Source organism: Canariomyces notabilis, assembly GCF_033297395.1.
Source record: "Canariomyces notabilis strain CBS 508.74 unplaced genomic scaffold N656scaffold_2, whole genome shotgun sequence".
In the NCBI taxonomy this organism is placed as follows: Eukaryota; Fungi; Ascomycota; class Sordariomycetes; order Sordariales; family Chaetomiaceae; genus Canariomyces; species Canariomyces notabilis.
Window position 1 is genome coordinate 188,735 of NW_027041824.1, and position 18,180 is coordinate 206,914.

The 18,180-nt window shown below is 52.8% G+C and overlaps 8 protein-coding genes across 8 annotated transcripts in view; 2 read left to right on the plus strand and 6 right to left on the minus strand.

The window, feature by feature from the left end:
• The first annotated feature begins 2,129 nt into the window (after window positions 1-2,129).
• Window positions 2,130-2,898, plus strand: N656DRAFT_723047 (uncharacterized protein). The gene is made up of 2 exons (XM_064812509.1): window positions 2,130-2,520; window positions 2,590-2,898. Exons 1-2 carry the CDS (start codon window positions 2,313-2,315, stop codon window positions 2,745-2,747), a joined length of 366 nt encoding a protein of 121 aa, XP_064673614.1. The 5' UTR covers window positions 2,130-2,312; the 3' UTR covers window positions 2,748-2,898.
• A 68-nt stretch (window positions 2,899-2,966) lies between these two features.
• Window positions 2,967-4,621, minus strand: N656DRAFT_723049 (uncharacterized protein). The gene is made up of 3 exons (XM_064812510.1): window positions 4,351-4,621; window positions 3,775-4,274; window positions 2,967-3,699 (listed from the first exon to the last, which is right to left on the minus strand). Exons 1-3 carry the CDS (start codon window positions 4,597-4,599, stop codon window positions 3,288-3,290), a joined length of 1,161 nt encoding a protein of 386 aa, XP_064673615.1. The 5' UTR covers window positions 4,600-4,621; the 3' UTR covers window positions 2,967-3,287.
• A 374-nt stretch (window positions 4,622-4,995) lies between these two features.
• N656DRAFT_701268 (oligopeptide transporter) lies at window positions 4,996-7,095 on the minus strand (the record flags this gene model as incomplete). The annotated part of the gene is made up of 7 exons (XM_064810931.1): window positions 4,996-5,644; window positions 5,702-5,888; window positions 5,955-6,094; window positions 6,154-6,262; window positions 6,331-6,479; window positions 6,559-6,736; window positions 6,819-7,095. The coding sequence occupies 7 exons, from the start codon at window positions 7,093-7,095 to the stop codon at window positions 4,996-4,998; spliced, it is 1,689 nt and encodes a 562-aa protein (XP_064673616.1).
• A 1,802-nt stretch (window positions 7,096-8,897) lies between these two features.
• On the minus strand, window positions 8,898-12,961 carry N656DRAFT_794387 (uncharacterized protein; the record flags this gene model as incomplete). Its single annotated transcript, XM_064817271.1, has 2 exons — window positions 8,898-12,151; window positions 12,247-12,961. 2 exons carry the CDS (start codon window positions 12,959-12,961, stop codon window positions 8,898-8,900), a joined length of 3,969 nt encoding a protein of 1,322 aa, XP_064673617.1.
• A 498-nt stretch (window positions 12,962-13,459) lies between these two features.
• On the plus strand, window positions 13,460-14,672 carry N656DRAFT_825975 (uncharacterized protein; the record flags this gene model as incomplete). The annotated part of the gene is made up of 2 exons (XM_064818463.1): window positions 13,460-13,544; window positions 13,968-14,672. 2 exons carry the CDS (start codon window positions 13,460-13,462, stop codon window positions 14,630-14,632), a joined length of 750 nt encoding a protein of 249 aa, XP_064673618.1. The 3' UTR covers window positions 14,633-14,672.
• Window positions 14,673-14,862: 190 nt separating this feature from the next.
• Window positions 14,863-15,902, minus strand: N656DRAFT_774240 (uncharacterized protein). Its single transcript, XM_064814229.1, has one exon. It carries the CDS (start codon window positions 15,405-15,407, stop codon window positions 14,895-14,897), a length of 513 nt encoding a protein of 170 aa, XP_064673619.1. The 5' UTR covers window positions 15,408-15,902; the 3' UTR covers window positions 14,863-14,894.
• Window positions 15,420-15,964, minus strand: N656DRAFT_765081 (uncharacterized protein; the record flags this gene model as incomplete). The annotated part of the gene is made up of 2 exons (XM_064813373.1): window positions 15,420-15,817; window positions 15,922-15,964. 2 exons carry the CDS (start codon window positions 15,962-15,964, stop codon window positions 15,420-15,422), a joined length of 441 nt encoding a protein of 146 aa, XP_064673620.1.
• Window positions 15,965-16,805: 841 nt separating this feature from the next.
• The window catches only part of N656DRAFT_786541 (uncharacterized protein), a gene marked incomplete at both ends in the record, with an annotated part of 3,037 nt that continues 1,662 nt past the window's right edge, over window positions 16,806-18,180 (minus strand). The window contains 4 exons of the mRNA XM_064816533.1: window positions 16,806-16,956; window positions 17,041-17,427; window positions 17,502-17,720; window positions 17,829-18,035. Coding sequence (XP_064673621.1) covers window positions 16,806-16,956; window positions 17,041-17,427; window positions 17,502-17,720; window positions 17,829-18,035 — 964 coding nt within the window. The remainder of the gene's footprint in view (window positions 16,957-17,040; window positions 17,428-17,501; window positions 17,721-17,828; window positions 18,036-18,180) is intronic.

Below are 18,180 nucleotides of genomic sequence, written 5' to 3' on the forward strand. Positions count from 1 at the left end.
GGGCCCCCCTAACCCTGGTATATGGCTCCTGACCAACCCGAAACGGAAATCGCAATGCAACCCTAAACTGACCTAACTCCAAATCCGGCCAAACGGGGCATCACACCACCGAACTGCTTGCATTGGACGAACGACGCGCTGCGGTGACAAACGGGCGGCGGATTCGGCTCCGCCGGCATGGGTTTTCTTATTTATACCTGCAACCGCCCGGCGGCCCAATTGGCCATTTGCGGTCGAACTGGTTGCCGGCGCCCGGTCGCAATCAGTTCGACCGCAAATGGTCCGAGCGCCCACGGGGCCGCACAGCGGAGCCGTCAATCCGTTCCACCGGAATGTTTGTCCCATAACAGTCAGGGAAATATGGCCGAGACATCAAAGTTATGAACGCTTTTAAGGGCTTTCCCTAGCTATATGTTGCAGGCGGTACCATTGACGACGCATTCACGTATACCGTCACCGCGTTGAATCCCGAATTCTTCGGGACTGGAAATGAGCTTCGACATATATAGGGAACGTCCCTAGAGACCGAGGCTGCCTACAGGCTCATCTTGGAGTCTCTCGGTATAGAAAGGACATTTGACGGAGGCTGGTGCTTTTTCGTCACCCCGCAAGGCTATATGGGCATTTGTCCTTCAGGCGCACGTCATGACGACTACTTGTGCTTTGCCTAGGGCGCTCCGTTTCCGTTCATCTTGAGGGGGTCTAGGGACTGTTACACGTTCGTTGGCGAGGCCTATGTACATGGACCGATGGCGGATGACGCCACCCCTATGATGGAGGCTGGACAGTGGGAATCCACTTGTGTCGATCTGATTTAGCATCTGCCAGCCCTAGGGAATCACCGACCCAGATGAATGCGCTACTGAAGTACCTAGTCAAGATGACGCATCAAGAATCACAGCCACGATCTCAAATCCGGGTTGGGAGGTAAATATTTTTCATAAGTCCGCAATCACATCATACTAGGTTTAAGACTCGAAGCTTGTTGGTCAGTGGCTGGCTCGACGCGTCAAGGGCTCTAAATGCCGGCCTGTTGAGGATCGAAAGTCTAGCGGCAAGTTCTTCGACCAGTCTACCTGAATCAACCTAAAAGTTTGTTGATCCCTCTGCAATTCGAGCACTTAACGTCCGAAGGCTGTCGCTAATTGATCCCAATATCAAGAGCAGGTGGTGTGCGGTCAAGTAAAACACCTGCATTGACATAACGCTCCAAATGCCGAGTTGAGAATGGGTGGACAAAATTATGGTGCTGAACTACATCAGTGCGGCGAGACCGTTCGTCATTCGGTGCCTTCGTATCCGGCTGCAGTGAGAGAAGTTTCATCAATAAATACCAGACTTCAAGAGTTACTATCTTCAGCAAGACGGTACATCAAGCTTATCAGGCCTCAGGCTTAGATTCCTCTAGGATAAGGAGACGTTAAAGCGGTCCGTGACATAGTTGCTTTATAGATGTAACACAATCACTTTTGGGATTCGATTCAGTGCCATGTTGATGTAACGTTAAATGCAATCCAGTGTACTGATCCCTAGTTCTAGGGCTTGTCTCCATCGCCTAGGGGAGAACTGAAACGCAGCGTTGTATCTCCTAGGGGTCAGTGGGATTGGCATCCACAGTTCGCGAATTTGACGGCTCGTCTTGGAAGTTGAGACGGTCCTGAGACCAAACCATTCCATCGAGCGCTTGCTGGGACTGCATTAGGGAAGGTGTGTTCCAGACTAAGCTTGACGAAGTCTCAACACCATGCTTGGGGTAAGCTAGTGTTCTTGCGAGAGCGATTCGCAGTCGCTTGACTTGGAGATGTAGGCAAGAACACTGGATTGCAGCAACTTTCACTAAAGAATATCAGAGCAACAGAATGCAATAGGTATCATTCGAATCACCTGTCTGAAGCGAATCTAATAGGTAGTTGTATCGGTTACCCATGAGGTACTATGCTTCTTGGGATATAGGTTTGCAATCTCCAGTAACTAACAGTCTGTATGCGACGTTGTATAGGGCTCTGATTCTCCCTGAAGTTTCGGCTCCAACTGTAGCGTTTTGCGCCCCGCTATCGTGAGAGTAGCCCCTTTAGTGGATACAAAGGTCGAGCCCACATGCACGGGTATCATATAAGCACGTAAACCCGCCGTTACCAGAGTTCATCTCGTCTTCAACCAAAGCCAGTCTTCCAGGTTTTCGATCATCCATCTTCTATTCTCTTCGCAGTTCGATTCTTCCTCAGACCGCCGGCCGGCCAACTTTTCCACATCAACTTTCTCAAAGCCACCCGACCCATTCCCTTAAATAAACAAACCTTCATCTCGCGACAATGCAGCTGTCTCTTACCGCCATTGTCCTCGGCCTTGCAGCCCTTGCCACTGCCCTGCCCCAAGACGAGCGCGCCGTCATGGCCCGCCAAAACGCCAACCGGCCTGTACCGAGCGGAACTTGCTGCGTGCCCAACACGAGCCTGAAGCAGGACGCATGCACCGCCGCGAATGGTCAGGCCGGACGCTGCGTTCCGGGCGGTAACAACTGTGAGTGATCATAGAATTGGAGAAAGAGACAGTATCTAGTAGAACTAATACGCTTCGATTCATTACCAGGCGGCGGCGCCCTCAGCTGCGTACAACAGAGCAACTTGGTCTGCGACAACAATGTCATCGAGCGTGGGAAGTCGCTCTGCCGGGCCAGATCGCCTGGCGGCGGGCTCTTTGATGGGGCGAGAATCATCCAAACATTGGGTCAGGCGAAGGTCAACTAATAGGGGATGCATGGGTCTGGGCCTGAGAAGTGTTCAAGTGCGAGGCTATCGACAAGACGATATTTGGACCGCTGAAGGGGATAGACTAGTCAATCGAGGTGGATGATACGGCGACTCCAGCGACTCTCAAGTCGAAGTGAACGTAGTCTCGCGAGTCCTGTTGATTGGTAGTGACTGGGTCACCCTAAGTTAGGATTTGTTGGGGTCAGTCGCCATGCAGAGTGTGCGATGTAACGGTCTGCTGGCTACTCGCGCCCGCCTTCTCCCAGTCCTCTCATACGCCGGGTACAGTGTTATCCACCCGACGCTCGAAGGATGAGAATTCCAGCAGCAACAGCCGTGTACTTGATCGTCTGCTTGCTATTGGCCTTGGTCGTTGGGAGGCGGAAGACCACCGTGATGAACCCGGACTAGAGGCGAGCTATCGTCGCGTCGGGCCTGGACAGGACACCCATAGATGTAAGGATTAGGTACCTTACTCAATGAGATGCGTATAACCCGCGACTCTTTCCTTATAAAAGGAGGTTGTCCTGTTATGGTTTACTTAGTAAACAAAGACGCTAGCATGCTTCCCTCAAAGAATCGATCCTTCTCCCATCCCTTCAGAATGATGTCTCTTCCCACCCTCAATCCTGCGACGATATCCTCCAGGGGCACTGTCAACGGACCTGTCCGGGGCCGTCTAATGTACCAGGTGATCAGTTGGACACCAGCATGAATTGCAATCCGATAAGCCATGTCGTCGCTCAGCTCACCGTATCCATCAATGAAACCCTGCATAACGGGTATCACAATGTCAATGTCGTTGAAGACCTTGCGCTCATACAGGTCGCCGATCATTTGGCCGAGGTCATAGGCTCGGTGGCCGTATTGGCTGAATTCCCAATCGATGATGAAGAGCTTGTTAGTTCCCTCAACGGTTGCTTTCCATGGTTCCTTCTGGAGGAGGACGCTGTGTATCAATGTCAGCGACTCAACAACCTATGCACAGGACTAACGAAGCTCGAGAACACGGAGGAGGACTCACTTCCCTGACCGGAAGTCACCATGTATAACTCCCCAGTCCTCACCATCCTCCTCTCCAGGCAGCTTCTCAAACTCTTTTCCCATTGCATCCCGGATGGTCTCCAATGCCTCCTTATGCCCGGCCAATAACTCCGGATAGTTCTCGATCACCCCCAAAACGCTATCATATGTGATCATTCTCTTAAGGTCCCGCATCGGGTTGTTCACCCCTATCGCCTTGTGCTGTTTCCCCTGATGCTGCTCTCTAGCCCACACATGAAATGCCTTCAGCCAAAATCCCAAGCGATGACCAATTGTGACGGGGCTGGGGCCAGGCAGGAAATCGGCGGCGTCGGGTAAGAAAAATATAGACTTGAGGTCTTCTGTGCCCGGGAAGTCTTGGATCACCTGGGTGTTAGTCTGGCGGTTGAAGTGGTAGAGGCGCGGGGTCTTGATCACGGCGTCTGCGGTGGGAGGGGGCAAGAAGGCAGCGAGGGGATTGAGCATGTATCCTTCGAATGTCTGTTCGAGGGTAAGATATCGGGTCAGTGTCTAGCCCGCGTTCTGTGAGCGAGGGCAGGTGGAGAGGCATAGCTACACAGCGAGTGACATCGAGAGGGAAATCCCGATTAATGGCGACGAAGTCGGTAGAGTGCTTGATGATGACGCTCTTGACGGTGAACCCATCATCGCCGGGTAACGGCTGGGCCAGGAATCCACGGTAGACAAAGTTAGCGGTTCCGCCCCTGAGCTGGGTTAACGAGGAGCATGCGTATGAAGTGTCTGACAGCTCCTGCAGAATGCTTGCCGCGATCGCGTCTTCTTCGGCTGGGTTGATCGGTGCCATCTTTGTTTGGGCTGGTTTGCGGGTTTGTGCGGGAGATGCAGGATGAGAAGACTCAGAAGAGTTGCGGGGTAAAAAAAGACAAGAACTGGAAGATTTCAAATTCCATGCCGTCGATCGATTAGAGTTTCTCGATGTAGCCGCTTCTCGGTCACATGGAAATAAGGCAGACAAGACAAGCAAACATCGGCAGGGCCTATTTAGTAAGGCGCACTTTGGGGATGTAGACCAATGAAGTCCTGTCCAAGGTATATAAGGTAGGTACCTGACTTAGCAGCTTAGCTACCTTATCTCGTTAACTAAGGTAGCCATTGGCGGGTGTACCGTATGTACAGTGTAAGCCATCCCTCTATCATTGTTGCGGACACTCTGACCCTATTACGCTTGACGTCCATCTATTTAGATCATGTCCATAGCCTTGTTGTTGCTGTGGCGGAAGAATACCCAAAAAATGACCGTCGTCGCCGCCATCAGACCGGTCAAGACGACATACATAACCACAAAATCTGGATCCTTTGCAAGTGGCGTGAGAGCAATGGACAGCACCGAGCCAAAGCCGGCCATGGAGAGCCAGTACGCCTGCACGATGGACCGCATGCTCCTGGGGGCCTGGTTGTACGAGTACTCGAGCCCCGTAACGTAGCAGAAGATCTCGGCGATGCCGCCAAGAACATAGATGGGAGCTTGCAGGAACATGCTGACTTGATCTGGGATTTGGCCACCGTTCGAGGCAGGGCAGTCAAGGGGATGGTTGTAACAAGGACCTGCCGAGTAGATGGCTTTCTGTACGCCGGTTGTGACGGCCATCGAGACGGCAAGGAGGGCGAAGCCCACCGTAATGCGGACAATAGGCTGGAATCGAATGCGGCGACGGGTGAGGTACGGGTACAAGAGCCTCTGGACGAGAGGAGTGAAGATAATGATGGAGATGGGATCCAGGGACTTGATGGTGTCATTTGGCACGCCTGAGCCAACCATGGTACCAGCCTGGGAGATCAGGTTGTTGAAGGTTTGATTGAGGCAAAGCCAGTGAATGGGAAAGAGGAGCCTTTTGAAATAGGTCAGTTACCCCAACGTGGAAATCCTTTAATGGAGGGACACATACAGAATGCGGCAAGTATGGAGACCACTCTTGAGCTCGTCAATGAAGCGGTTATCCCAAGGCACCGTCTTCTCTCGTTCTCGTTGCTGAAACTCCGGCTTCGCCGCATCCATGCGAAATCCCCCTTTGACGGCATAGGTCATAGCCTGTGTAGCATGTGGTATTGTGGTCCCAACGGGAGGCTCTCTCACTAATACGCCGAGTGTTAGCCTGGAGAAGTACTAGCGTCATCAATATCATGCGAGGGAACACACACCGAACTTGTTGCTCCATAAGAAAAGAGGAACAGCACCAAGGCAGATGCCGCAGAAGGGTACTAAGTAGGCGGCCCAGAAAGAGACATACCGCTCCAATAGTGTTATGGCCAGGGCTGACAAACCACCGATGTTGACAAGCCTAACAGATAAAACTATCAGCAATGTTGGTGTTGAGAGGAAGCAGGGTCAAATACCCACCAGTTGTAGGCATTGTATATGTACTGGATGGTTATTTCTCGGTCAGTGACGGCGAGCTCTCCTGATTTGAGCACTTTGATCGTTGAGTCCCTCTTCGCATATTGATCCGCTAGGTCAGAGCTATCCGTCAGGGAATATGCAACAGAAGACAAGTCGAGGAGGGAAAGAGAAGCGTACCAATGAAGGGCGATACAACGGCCTTCACTCCCCCTGAACCAAGAGACAGGAGAACCATGGCCGTGTATACTCCCCACTCCGCGGTGCCTCGCTCCATCATTGACGGTAGCGAGGTAACAAACAGAATGAGGGAACCTGCAAGAACGATTCTGGACCCGAGATTCAGCAAAGCCCGGAAATGAACGGGGTAGCGAATAAGTTCCAGTTGTGTGTAAAAACAAATCTTACGAGTAGCACAAGACCAGTGTCCAGTAGCGACCGAGCCAGCTATCCGCGAGCACTGCAGCCGGGACAGGGGTAAAGTAGCTGGCGGCGATGACAGCGCTAACAATGTTGGAAGCGGTCGCCTGTGAAAGGCCGAGAGCACCGCGGATGGCGCTGTCAGGGGCATGCTGGAGATAGTTCTCTAGACAAGACGCGAATGGAGTCAACATGACTGATTCAGCACGACCACAGCCACACCAAGAGACTCTTTTGTATGGACGTACGCAGCGGCCCTGTATTGCCATACCAGGTAAATCTTTCCGCCACTCCGACCAGCGTAGCAAGCCACACAAGAGCGGGGATGTTGTCAACAACGTGCAAAAAGTCGCGGATTTCGTCCTCTGTGGCTACTTGGCCGGATCTCTGTACCGTGAGTTTGCTGCTTCCCACTTTCTCTAATGTATGGGCTTTGCCCTCAGGCGATGAAGGGGTTGTTTTGGCGGGGGCATGCGGAATTCTAATGGGGAGTGTATCGGCAGGGCCAATACTGTCGTCGAGCATCCTTAACGCAATGGTAAGTGCCTGATGCGGAGTCTGAGACGTTGAGAGAGATTTGAGACAAGCGAGAGACTGCCATACCTAGGGACGTCCGCAGAGGCGGGCGCCGCTTTGTGGGCTGTAGCCTCTTCCCCCAATGTCGATCGTCTCGGCCGCGCCATTGCAAAATGTACCTAGACACTGCGATGGGAGTGAATCGAGGCGTTGGGGTAAACGGATAGCAGCTTGCAACAAGAAGAGCTGTTTTAGCAATTTATACACAGCTAGGAGTAAACTCTAGAATGTAAACTCGGGACGATGGACAAGGCCAAACTCGGCTTGAGCTGTTAGAGAAGGAAGAAGAAGCAGGCTCCGTCGGGATGGGCTCAATGAAGACCGAATGGGAATGAACAAACGGACAAGTAGCACTCTTATAGGCTGTGTCTAAAGCATAGTGCTAGGCAAGAGACGAAAATTCTCCTGATATAGCGCCATTAGTACAGGGTTTTAATTCGGCGAGTTGCACACCGCAGGCAGCAGCACAATCCAAACGAGTCCAAAGAGCATAAGGTAAGAAACACGGGTTACGGAGGATCAAGGCGAAGGAGAAAGGCCACAGGGTAGCAAAAGGATGCGAATGCATCTCCGAAGAAGGCAGGTCGTGAGCTTAGATGCTATGGACTTGCGTTATCAGATCATCTGATAAAAAGGATCGCCATAGTTTTCCTTGCAACGTTGCTATAGAGTTGGGGCTGACGGATCTGATAAGCGGGATCTAATAAATGGGTCGACCAACAAATAGGTGGCCCGAGGGTGGTAAACCACTGCTAGTACCAAACAACTGACATCTGACATACACTAAACCCGTGAATCCTTTATTCCCGCCGTCCTCGAGTCATTGCCGGCTTTTGGGGAAGGATCGCGTTAGCCCAACCGCCAATCGGTTTCCTAGACTCTCCAGTTCCCGATAGTGTCCCAGGTTAAATTATGCCCTGTCTCGCTCATCGGGCTTTCACCGCCGATGTCCGCGGCTGTACAGAGGTTGACCCGGATGGCGAAAGGGTTCAGGTACAATGGTCAGAAAATGTACCTAGTTATTCGGACAAGGAAGTTTACTAAGTAGGCGCTTTGCTATATGTCTCTGAATCTAGGTTGTATGAGCCTAGGCAAGTACCTACCTATGAAATAGATGTACTACTAGTAGTTGGCTATAACAGTACACTGTGACTAAGAGCCTGAAGTGTAGCTAGCTGTTGTATTGAATATCACAACTTCTTACTACACCTTATAATTCACGTCTGCTCCCACGATCGTGTTAGTCTCCGTTATATACACCATTCTTAAATTTCTATTTGCATTGTAATAGGTTACAAGACTTGAGTCTGTGATTTAGATGAGGTACCTAGTAACCTATTCAAGGAAGAATATTAGCAATGTATATATGTTGGTGGAGCGGCTTTGAGCTAAAACTCCTTAGAGCCCTTACAGCCTCCTGCAGCTCCTTGCCCCAGCCACTGGGAGCAAACACCCTCAACCACAAGGTATGCAACGCCTAAGTAGGGCAAGCTTGCCTTCCTGAGTCTCCCTGGCAGTATCTCCTCCTCTTAGTAGAGAAATGGAACCATAGATTCCCAACAATAAACAGAACGCCAGTCAATAGATTCAACTGAAGACGGCCTTGAATTAACCCCCCTTCCGCCCCCACCCCACCCCCCAGGCCCCAAATATGCACTCTTAGTCCAAGACCACATCTCCATTTCCAACTAGAGCATATGGAGCCCACATAACCGGGTGTTTGAAACGAACAGGAGCATCCGTAAAACTTTTTACTGTATTCTCGCAAATAGGCGTCGAGGCATTTCCGAGTGCTTAAACTGCTCCAAGGTATGCTTCGTCTCCCCATGTTGTAGCATGTCGCTCCAGATGTTCTTGGCCTCAACCAGAAGTGTTCGAACAAACTCCTTGTCCGCATGATAGAGCGCTATCTGGGCGCTCCTCCACACCTCGGCAAAACGCACGTTCTGCTTCTGTTGTCGCCGCAAAGCAATCTCGCGGTAGAAAAGCACCATTAGGAGCATCGAGGCCATTTCTTCAGTTCTCCAGAGGCCACCTATATATGCCTGGGTGCCGGATACCAACGTCGCGTGCGCGAAGCCAATGATGTCGTTGCCGGGGTTTGCACTACCGGCTCCGCTCCAGCAGCATGAAAATACTACAAGGCGGGCGGCGCAGTCCGTCAAGGCGGCCAGATCCAGTACCCGAAAGTACGGGGGTTGGGTGTCGAGATAGGACTGCCACGGAGATTCGAAGACGGCGGTTCCGTGCGTAGCAAGATGCACATTATCAGACGATCCTAGGATGGACCGTAGCTCGTCATTGCTGCATGCTGCTAGGTCCACTGGGCTCGTGTCGAGTGCGTCCGCGACCATTGCCGCCTCGGGCCCGATCATCGGGATCGCCTCCCCGCTTTCGTCGTTCACTAGCTCCGTTGCGCTCATCCTTGCGCCTGCGGCCGTAGAGCTAGCCAGGATGGCGGCCGTGCTCCGTGTGGCCGTCGTAGGAGCAGCCCTCCTTGTGCGCCGATCGATAAGGTGGGAGAGGACCGACAGGCTCGGGATAACGTAGACAACCTTGTGGAGGAACAGGGATGTCCCATTAAGAAGCAGAGCGGCGCAGGGGAAGAGTTGCATGGTGTGTGAAGGGGCGAAGACAGCAGCCTCGTTGTTGCGCAATGTGTGTCCGAGCGGCTCCAATATCTCCTTGGATATGGTTTCAGCAATATGTTGCAAAGCCTCCTCGTCCTCTGCGTCCCCGACGCTCTCCCGCACAATTTTGGTGTAATTCAGAACGAGGGACCGGAGTTGGATGTCAGTCGGGTCACTCTGGTAACTTGCAATGATGCCTTCTCGCGTAACAGCGAGCACAGTGAGGCCCTGCCTGCTTGAGCTTATCTCGAACACAACGGTGTCCTCGGCGATGCTCTTGAATAAAGCTTCGGCACTCGGTGCAGGCTTGGCAAGATTGAACATGAAGCTTGATGCAAGCTCCTCGGCCTCCAATCTTGACAGGGCGGTACGAACATCGTCGTCGCTCCTGATTTCAACTCTGCTTCCGCGCTGGCTGAGCCTCGCAGCAACTTCATCGTATGCCATACCGTCACCGATTCCGCCAGTGAGAATATGGTCCCGATATGTCCGCTGTGCATAAGCCGCCCACTCCGTGACATTTCTAGGATCTAGGTTCTCCTTCGTCACGAGAAAGTCTAGCAGTGCCCTAGCCCTTCCGCGTTCAACAAAGGTAAGGGCCTGGTCTGTCCACGACGGACCGGGCAATCCGTGGTGCTGCGGAAGGTTGATAGCTGGCAATCCCAAACAACCTGATCCTCGGTCCCTTTCCAGGGCAAGGCAGACTCTTGTTAGCCCAGCAAATAACTCTCCGCTATGAATAGAGGAGTGACACCCGCGACGGACCTCGGCATCTGCGGCAGTGGCCAGTCTCTCCAACTGCGAAAGGGCACAGAGGTACAATTTCAGAGCTCTCAAAGGCTGTTCATTGTGCTCATATATCAAAGCAATAAAGGTTAGGGTTTGGCAGGTGTTGGACCCGAGCGCGACAGAGTGTGGGTCGTTGAACTCCGGCAGAGCAGCGACTACCCTGGACATCACCTCGGCGCCACGAACCCAGTCCCGAGCGAGAATGCAATAGGATATTGCTCGGTCCGCAGCGGCCACCTGCTGGTGGCGCATCCAGGGAGCCATGTGTGGCGGCGCGTGTGCCACCATGAACCCCTCCAGCACGTCATATGAAACATTATCCGTTGGCCTGGTGAACTGCCAGGGCAAGGCAGTGGGCAAAGTTGCCCTTGCTTCGTCTGGGTCGCCGAGCAGGGATAAGGCGATCAGTTTGTATACCGCAATTTGGTCGCGAGGCGCCCTCGGCAGAGCAGTAGTACTGTGTTCAAGTTGCCGCACATATTCGCGTAAAAGGCGTTGCCATTCCGCTACATCAGCATCATCCAAGGCGGCGTATACCCTGTTCATTGTGCGGTTGTACTCCGCCACCAGTTGATCTTGCGAGAGTAATGGCGACACGATTTCGTTGACTATGTTTGTCTCGCCTGGCGGCGCTGGGTCGTGGTTGGGTGACCCGAGCGCCAGTGAAGCAAAGCCATGGAATAGGTCTTCAATCTCCTGCTGAGCCGTCCCGGTTCCTAGTGGCGCAAGTCGGTCTCTTTCGTGCACCCACCCATTGAGCATGGTATAGTTTCCCGTCGCCTGGTAGATGCGAGTGGCAATCAGGTCAAAACCTTTGATCGTGTTGAATCTCATAGCTCGCTGTGCGTTGGTCTTGTCTGAGCTGTCGCACGTGTTGGCGATGCGACCAAGAACGCTAGCCAGAAGCCCCTCGGGCCCTCGACCTTCATTTATTTTCATCTCCGCCCGTACCATCTTTCCCAACTCGTGCAAAAGACTGGCATGGGCGAGAAGTGCTTGGAGCTCCAAGAATGACTCCCTTGCCCCTGCGAACAATGCCCGAGCCGAGGCGCAGCAAGCGAGGGCAGTCCGGACGTCTTTGTCCGCAACGAATCTCCAACGCCCAAATCGTAGCATCAAGACTCCCATGAAGTGCGCCGCCCCGCTATTGCTTGTGTCATAAGCATCGCACCCTAGGTCCCGAGATGCGCTGACAAAGTCCCGCTCTTGTTCCATGACGTTGTCCCCAAGCTCACCGCTATCTCGCGAGCTGATAGCCAAGAGAATCTGGTGGCATCGGACCAGCAGACTGCTCACAATATCACCGTTGAAAAGCTCGGCTGCCCTTACGGAACAGCAGCTCGCTTCCTGAAAAGCTTTTATACGACTGTCCGAGTCCGATGTGCGCGTCCGTGAGCCCGAAGTGGAAATGGCCACCGCATATTGGATACAGCCTCGACGGAGAAGAACAGCAGCTTGACCGCGAGGGCAGTTGGCTGCTTCATACAGGAATTCCGATTCCTCGTAAAGGTCCTGGGCTCGTTTGTCATCGTGAAGAAGGAATGAATGCTCTGACGCGTCCCAGGTAGATTGGACCAGCCTTCGGTCTTTAATTCGCAGATTAAGCCCATTGCCAAGGGACTAGTGAAAGGGCGCGAGACGATTCCATCAGCTTTCATCAAGAGACAAGTTGCCATGCCACCCAGATCTGTGGCAGATTCGTAGGCATGCAGGAGCTTCGCCAACATGCTCTGGGACTCGTGCGAATCCCTTGCCAGTCGCAGCTCAAGGTCCATTCGATTGAGGTACAGCCTTGTAGTTGGCAGGTGGAGAATAACGGGCAGGCTACTGATATCGCCGAGGAGAGTTCTCGGATCCAGTGGTGCAGTATCCTGGACAATGCTGGGAGGGTGTTGAGGGTGTACCGAGAATGCCACCTGGCGGGCGGTGTCGAGTGCTAGAGTGCGCCCGAGGAGTAGGGACTCTAGGTACTCCATCTCAGTGAGATCCCGTCTCGAAGTTTCAAGAGTCCTGAGGCGGTCAACAAGTTGAAGTTCAGAGTCAAGGAGGAGGAATGCCGAGTCCCCGGAATGAGGGCGAAACCGAAGGACAAGAGGCAGCCGCTTGACGCAGTCTAGGTAAAACCGGTAAGCGTAACAACGAGCTTTGAACCGTGGATCCAGGCTGCCTTCATCTAGAAGTCGCTCAAGATTTGCATGGGCCTTCCGCAGATTTCCAACGAAGATGAAACGGGCTGCCTTGAGCAATGTAGCGGCCTGCCTATCCTCCGCGGAAGCTGACTCCATGAGACGGGTTTCTTCTTCGATACAACGAGACTCGATATCCCCCAGGTCTCCGCGGTACTCGTCGGAGAATATCACTCCACCCAACAGCCGGGATAGTGTTGCATAGTCCATTATTGAGTGCTTGCTTAGACTGCGCAGGGGTATTCACGAGACTTGCATCCACCGCCGAGTCCCATGTCATCAGCCCACATAATTGTAGTGACTGAGACTTGTCGTAGCGACCCTTTGCGCAGTGCAATGTCTCGGACCTTGCAACTGCCTCTTATTTGAACTTGGGCGTCAGCTCCAGCTGGTCCCCACGGGCCATGGTTGCAAGTTTGCAACAGAGGTAGGCCACATCGTCAGAGACATGTAATTAACATCCGCAATCCGACATATACGTGTTACAAAGCGCCGAAAGCAGTGTTAGCTGCTATACCTACGGGAACGATTCTTTCGACATCATGACGTTTCTCTGATTCACGGCAGGCGCCACCGCCATCATCCAGCTTTGATACATTCACCGCTTTGCTCCTCCTCGCAATTTCGAACCATGCATTTTCAAAACAAAACAACCACCGCAACCGCCGCGTCTAGCCATAAACAAACCCAGGCAAATCCCAGAAGAATATGCCTAGCAGGGACGAGCTTACCTTCTTCCTCTATAGGGATGGATACCAGCCGCAAGAGCTCTACCTCGGTCATTTAGTGTTCGGTACGTATGCCAAACCAACGAGAGGACGCAAGTGTCCCATGGAGCCACTCGGGTGAGCAAACTCCATGACCCCCAACCCTATTCGGTTAACGTCACTTACAAAACAACCTACGATTCCAGAGAGGCCGATCTCAACAAATGGGTGAACGTTCAACCAAGATCTCCTTTCTGTTACTCCACGGACTCCATACTAGATTTTGGGGTTTCGGGGACGGCGATTGACTTCGCTAACGTTGGGATATCTCGGGGGAACGGTAATGGACATGCCGAAGCATCTAAGACTTGCAGATGAATCACGCTGAAGAAGTGAGTCCAGCACTTTTAACTTTCTTTCGCTGTCTAGTATGGATAGGTACCTGTCGAGTAGTACAGGATCCCATAATTCCCACTACTAATCCTGTAACTAATGTAAAAGGCCCGAAGATTTTCTCTTCCACCAGGTCCTGGCAGCTGAGTCCACGAGGGAAACGGTACGGAAGTGGCTGTCTGTATCGACACACGAATATATCATCAGGAAGTTGGCACCAGTACTATGGCGGCCAAAGATCTGGATGCTCACCGGGGTATACGAATTTGACGACTGCACGAGTTTCACTTGGGAAACAAGTAATAAATCTGGCGAGGTCGGTGTTGCGTCTGAAATCCTGGCCCTCCTAGGCGTCCCCCTTGGCATGGGCATGACGGTCAATGTTGGTCGGGGTCAGTACAGGAAGCAAACATTCCCAGGCACCGCCATCTGGGCGGCTCAATACCAACTCATTGATCCCGAGTACCTCCACGTCGGCTCTGGTGAAAGGCACAAGCAACCCCCAGAGCCGGCTCAACTGCGGCTACGGCTCAAGGAGATATACAGCGTAAAAGGCGCCGTGTTCCGAGCTGGCAGGGGAAAATCCTCGGCATTGAGGAAGGAAATCGACGAACGCGAACCGAAGCCAGAAAAGGTTGATCCCAACAACACGGCTGTTGTGCACCTAGCGGGTGAGCTTTCCACTGCGCAAGGCGACGCCTCCGAGTGGGAGGAGGAGTTTTGGGATCGGTATGGGGAGGCGGAAAAGGAATGGGCGGCCGCTAAAGATGCCAAGGAGTAATGTCTAGTACTTGTAACAGGAAGAAGAGGGAAATCAGTCCGTTAAGTCTGAATTGTACATTGAACGTGGACATATCTTGGCAAAGAAGATATTAATAGTAGTGTTGAAATGAGAAATTTCACTGCGGTTATGCCGTGACTACTGTAGGTACCTATTCCCTTTGCCTGCATGATGCAGGTTACATTGAAGTTATTTAACACACACCTATGTCAAAAGACGTAGCCTTGCAGCTCTCATATCTGCTGCAACGAAGGCTACCAACTTAGTCCACCCGTATAGTGAATGGTATACCCACCGATCCATTAGGCTCTCTATAACCCGGGCCCAGGGCATCCATAGTCATGTTATGCTTGAAATTCTCCAGTTGCATAGCCAACCCCCAACCTCCGGCGGGCTCCCTGGCCCCTCCTGCCAAACACCCCATATGAGCGATCGTAAACCGCGCTTTATACTCCCACACCCAGTTCGCCTGCTGCTCCCTATAAACCCTCTGTGTCTCCCCGTCCCCCGTCGCGGGGATCCCAGCAGGCATGAAGCACTCCATTGCGATCTCCCCGGCCGGAAGCATCGCCCCGAGCGCAACAAGCCGGGCCCTGTGCTTGGCCAGCAGCATGTCGTACGCGCGAGCTTGACCGGGCGGGTACATTATGGCGTTGCGCACCATCAGGTCCCGGAATCCCTTCCTCGTCAAGCCGGGCGTGTTTTGCGTCGTGGTGGTATACTCCAGTCCGAAGATTCGCCAGGCCATTTGGATTCCCTCGTTGAGTCTTGCCATGTCTCCCGTGTTCTACGCGTCGCGGAAGAGGAGAAAGGCTAAGTTGTCCTCCGGTGGGTAACCGAGTTCGTCATAGACTGCGGCTAGGCGGGTGGGGGTTAGGAGCTCCTGGGATGCCGTATTGGTGTCGGCAGATTGCGCAAGGGCGAAGATGGCGTCAAGCAAACGGGAGAACAGGAAGGTTGGCGTAGTCTTGTCGGGTTCAATAAGGAGCGGCCATGACGACGGGGGAGGTTGGGGGATTTGCCCACGGTATGGAACAAGGGTTGTATTATTGTAGTAGCCTCCCTGTGGAAAGGTGTTGTATTGTTGACGCTGGTGCTGCTGCTGCTGCTGCTCGTACTGATGTATTCCTTCTGCAACTGTGTTGCGGACTGCGCGACCGACTTCTCGAAGTGCTCGAAACATTACTACCTTGGGTAAGGGTACGATTATCGAGTCGCGATGCTTCCAGTTTTCTGGCATTTGTCGAATGTACGGCGAGGAATGATGTCTGGGCTGGTTTGCGACATACCTGACTTGAACAAATGATAGAATAGTGAGGTCAGGAAGAGCATTTGGGCGGGGTGGGCTCTGTTGGGCTTTGTTGGGCTTTGTTTCGCTCCTTGCTCGCTCTGGGGTCATCGCTCCACCAGTCTAGGTGCCTAATTGGCAGCGGTTAGGTAAGTTGTCCTGCGAATCTCGTTGGACATGGCTACACCAGCTGTATAACCCCCTATAATTCATCAGAACTTAACCACACGAGGCTCTCTTGATAGACAAGGGCTATATCGGGCCAGTATTAGGGGCCCTCTGTGATAACGTGACAGCCTAGGCATCTGTACACACTTGCTGGGTCTGGTATATTTCTTATCTTTGGACGCTTCAAGTTCATAGCTAGCCGGAGCCCTATGTAACGTACCGTAGGTACCTACTGCTGTTGACTTGACGGACAGCGTTGATGGCCACTCCCGACCTTACGGTCCTTACCTAGTCCGGGTCCTCTGGGATGGGAATGATCTTCCCCAATCCACTCACCCCCTGAGCGCCTTGCGTTTTAGTTCACGCGCTGATAGTATCACCCAAGTCAAGGACCTACCAATGCTTGAGCTTGTCGCTATACCGTTTAGCAAAAGTGTAGGTACCTTGGGTTAGTGAGTTTACCGTAAGCGGGTTGCGACATGTTCCATTTTTGTACAGTACATAGGTGAAGCGCCAGTACTCCCCTAGGTAAGGTAGGTAAGGTGAGTACTGCTAGGGAATCTCTGTTTACCGACCTTTGCAGGTTTACTTGGAACCAATCCAATCTATAAATCAAGGAACAAATTTGGCCCCGTGCCAAACGCACACCATAGACAGCACAAAGAGCACGCCAATCAAACAACAACCCAACGAACGTCCACGGGGCGGCACTTCTACTTATTCCCACGACATGACCATGCCCTGCTTGAGGGCATCGAGCTCCTTCTTGCCAAGGGGGTCCTTTTTGTTGAAGTTCTTGGCCTTGCGCTCGCTGCTGCTCCAGGTGGTGATGTCCAAGAGGTCGCCCCCAATGGGGGTCTTCGAAGTTCTCTTGGTGAACATCTGCGCGAACCAGCTCGAAGTTCCTCCACGTTTACTCTTGTACTTCCTCAGGGCCGATGCTCAGTTGAACGGGTCAGCTTTTCCTCCAGTGTTGGACTCCGGAACGGGGAGATCGCTGTCTCCTTTGAGCTCGCTGGTGGCCCTGGACCCCTTCCCTACTGGAACCAGCTCGATTCCATACTTGAGAGCATAGGCGTAGATCTGGTTCTCATAGGCGTGGGGAATCCAAGACTTCTTGTCGGAGACGGGACCCAACGCTTCCTTGTTGCTGTCTTCCAGAATACCGTAATTCCTTAGTGCGATCGCTATGTCCTTGAATAGGGACATGATCTGGCCCAGGTTCTTAATTTCCGAGTCCTTCTTTAAGAGGTGCTCGCGCTCCAAAGTAGCCGGCATGGACATGAACATACGACCGCAGAACAAGAAGGTCGCATCAGCGAGGTCGCCGTCCTCAATCCTATTTGCCAGTACCTGATTAGTAGGAGAGTGAGAGACACAAGAGACGGGGGAAGCAGTGGGAGTTGGACATACTGCGTCAGTTCCATTCCCTCGTCCTGGAGGAAGAAGGCAAGCGCCTCACAGACGGCCCATTGCTCTTTGTAGTCGCCTGCTGCCTCGTCGAAATCGAGGATGAGAATCTGAATGACCTCGAGGACGCCGTACATCGAGTGGTCATTGACGTGTACATGCGGAAGCAGTCCGGGTTTCGCAACGCACAATAGGCACGCAGGTCGAAGAATCTGTGCTTTCCTGCAGCCGACAGCTTCCTGTAAACCATGTTAGTCGATATAGTCCTCTTGGAACTGCTACTACCTTGGAGTGCAGTTCAACCGGGCCAGTTGTGTCCGCAGTACGTACCATACATGATCCGGATGTTCCTCGGCAGGCTTGTTGCAGAGGCATGTCTTGCCCGCGTCGCACCGGGCTCGCGGCTCTTTCTCGGACTTCTGAGCCTTCTCTGTCTCGACGCCGTCCTCGTCCTCGTCCTCGTGTTCCTCTTCATCGTCGTCGTCATCCCCAGTCGAGAAGGGAGCACGGCAGAGACAAACAAATTGGTGGCGGTTACTGGGTTTTGCATATAAATCTTCCTTATCCGCTCAAAAGGGTCCAAAACTGGTTGCTCTGAGGACAAGAAACCGCCCCCTTTGAACAACAACGAAGACAAGAAGATGTCGCTATTGTGGGGAGGCCGTGAACATGAATCTGGAAC

Bases quoted from the DNA above. Each gene is read 5' to 3' on its own strand.
- N656DRAFT_723047 (XM_064812509.1), top strand. From the start codon at position 2,313: ATGCAGCTGTCTCTTACCGCCATTGTCCTCGGCCTTGCAGCCCTTGCC. The intron at 2,521-2,589 runs GTGAGTGATCAT...ATTCATTACCAG, and splicing joins CGTTCCGGGCGGTAACAACT to GCGGCGGCGCCCTCAGCTGC.
- N656DRAFT_723049 (XM_064812510.1), bottom strand. From the start codon at position 4,599: ATGGCACCGATCAACCCAGCCGAAGAAGACGCGATCGCGGCAAGCATT. The intron at 4,275-4,350 runs GTAGCTATGCCT...ACCCTCGAACAG, and splicing joins CTCTCGATGTCACTCGCTGT to ACATTCGAAGGATACATGCT. The intron at 3,700-3,774 runs GTGAGTCCTCCT...ATTGATACACAG, and splicing joins GGTGACTTCCGGTCAGGGAA to CGTCCTCCTCCAGAAGGAAC.
- N656DRAFT_774240 (XM_064814229.1), bottom strand. From the start codon at position 15,407: ATGGCAAGACTCAACGAGGGAATCCAAATGGCCTGGCGAATCTTCGGA.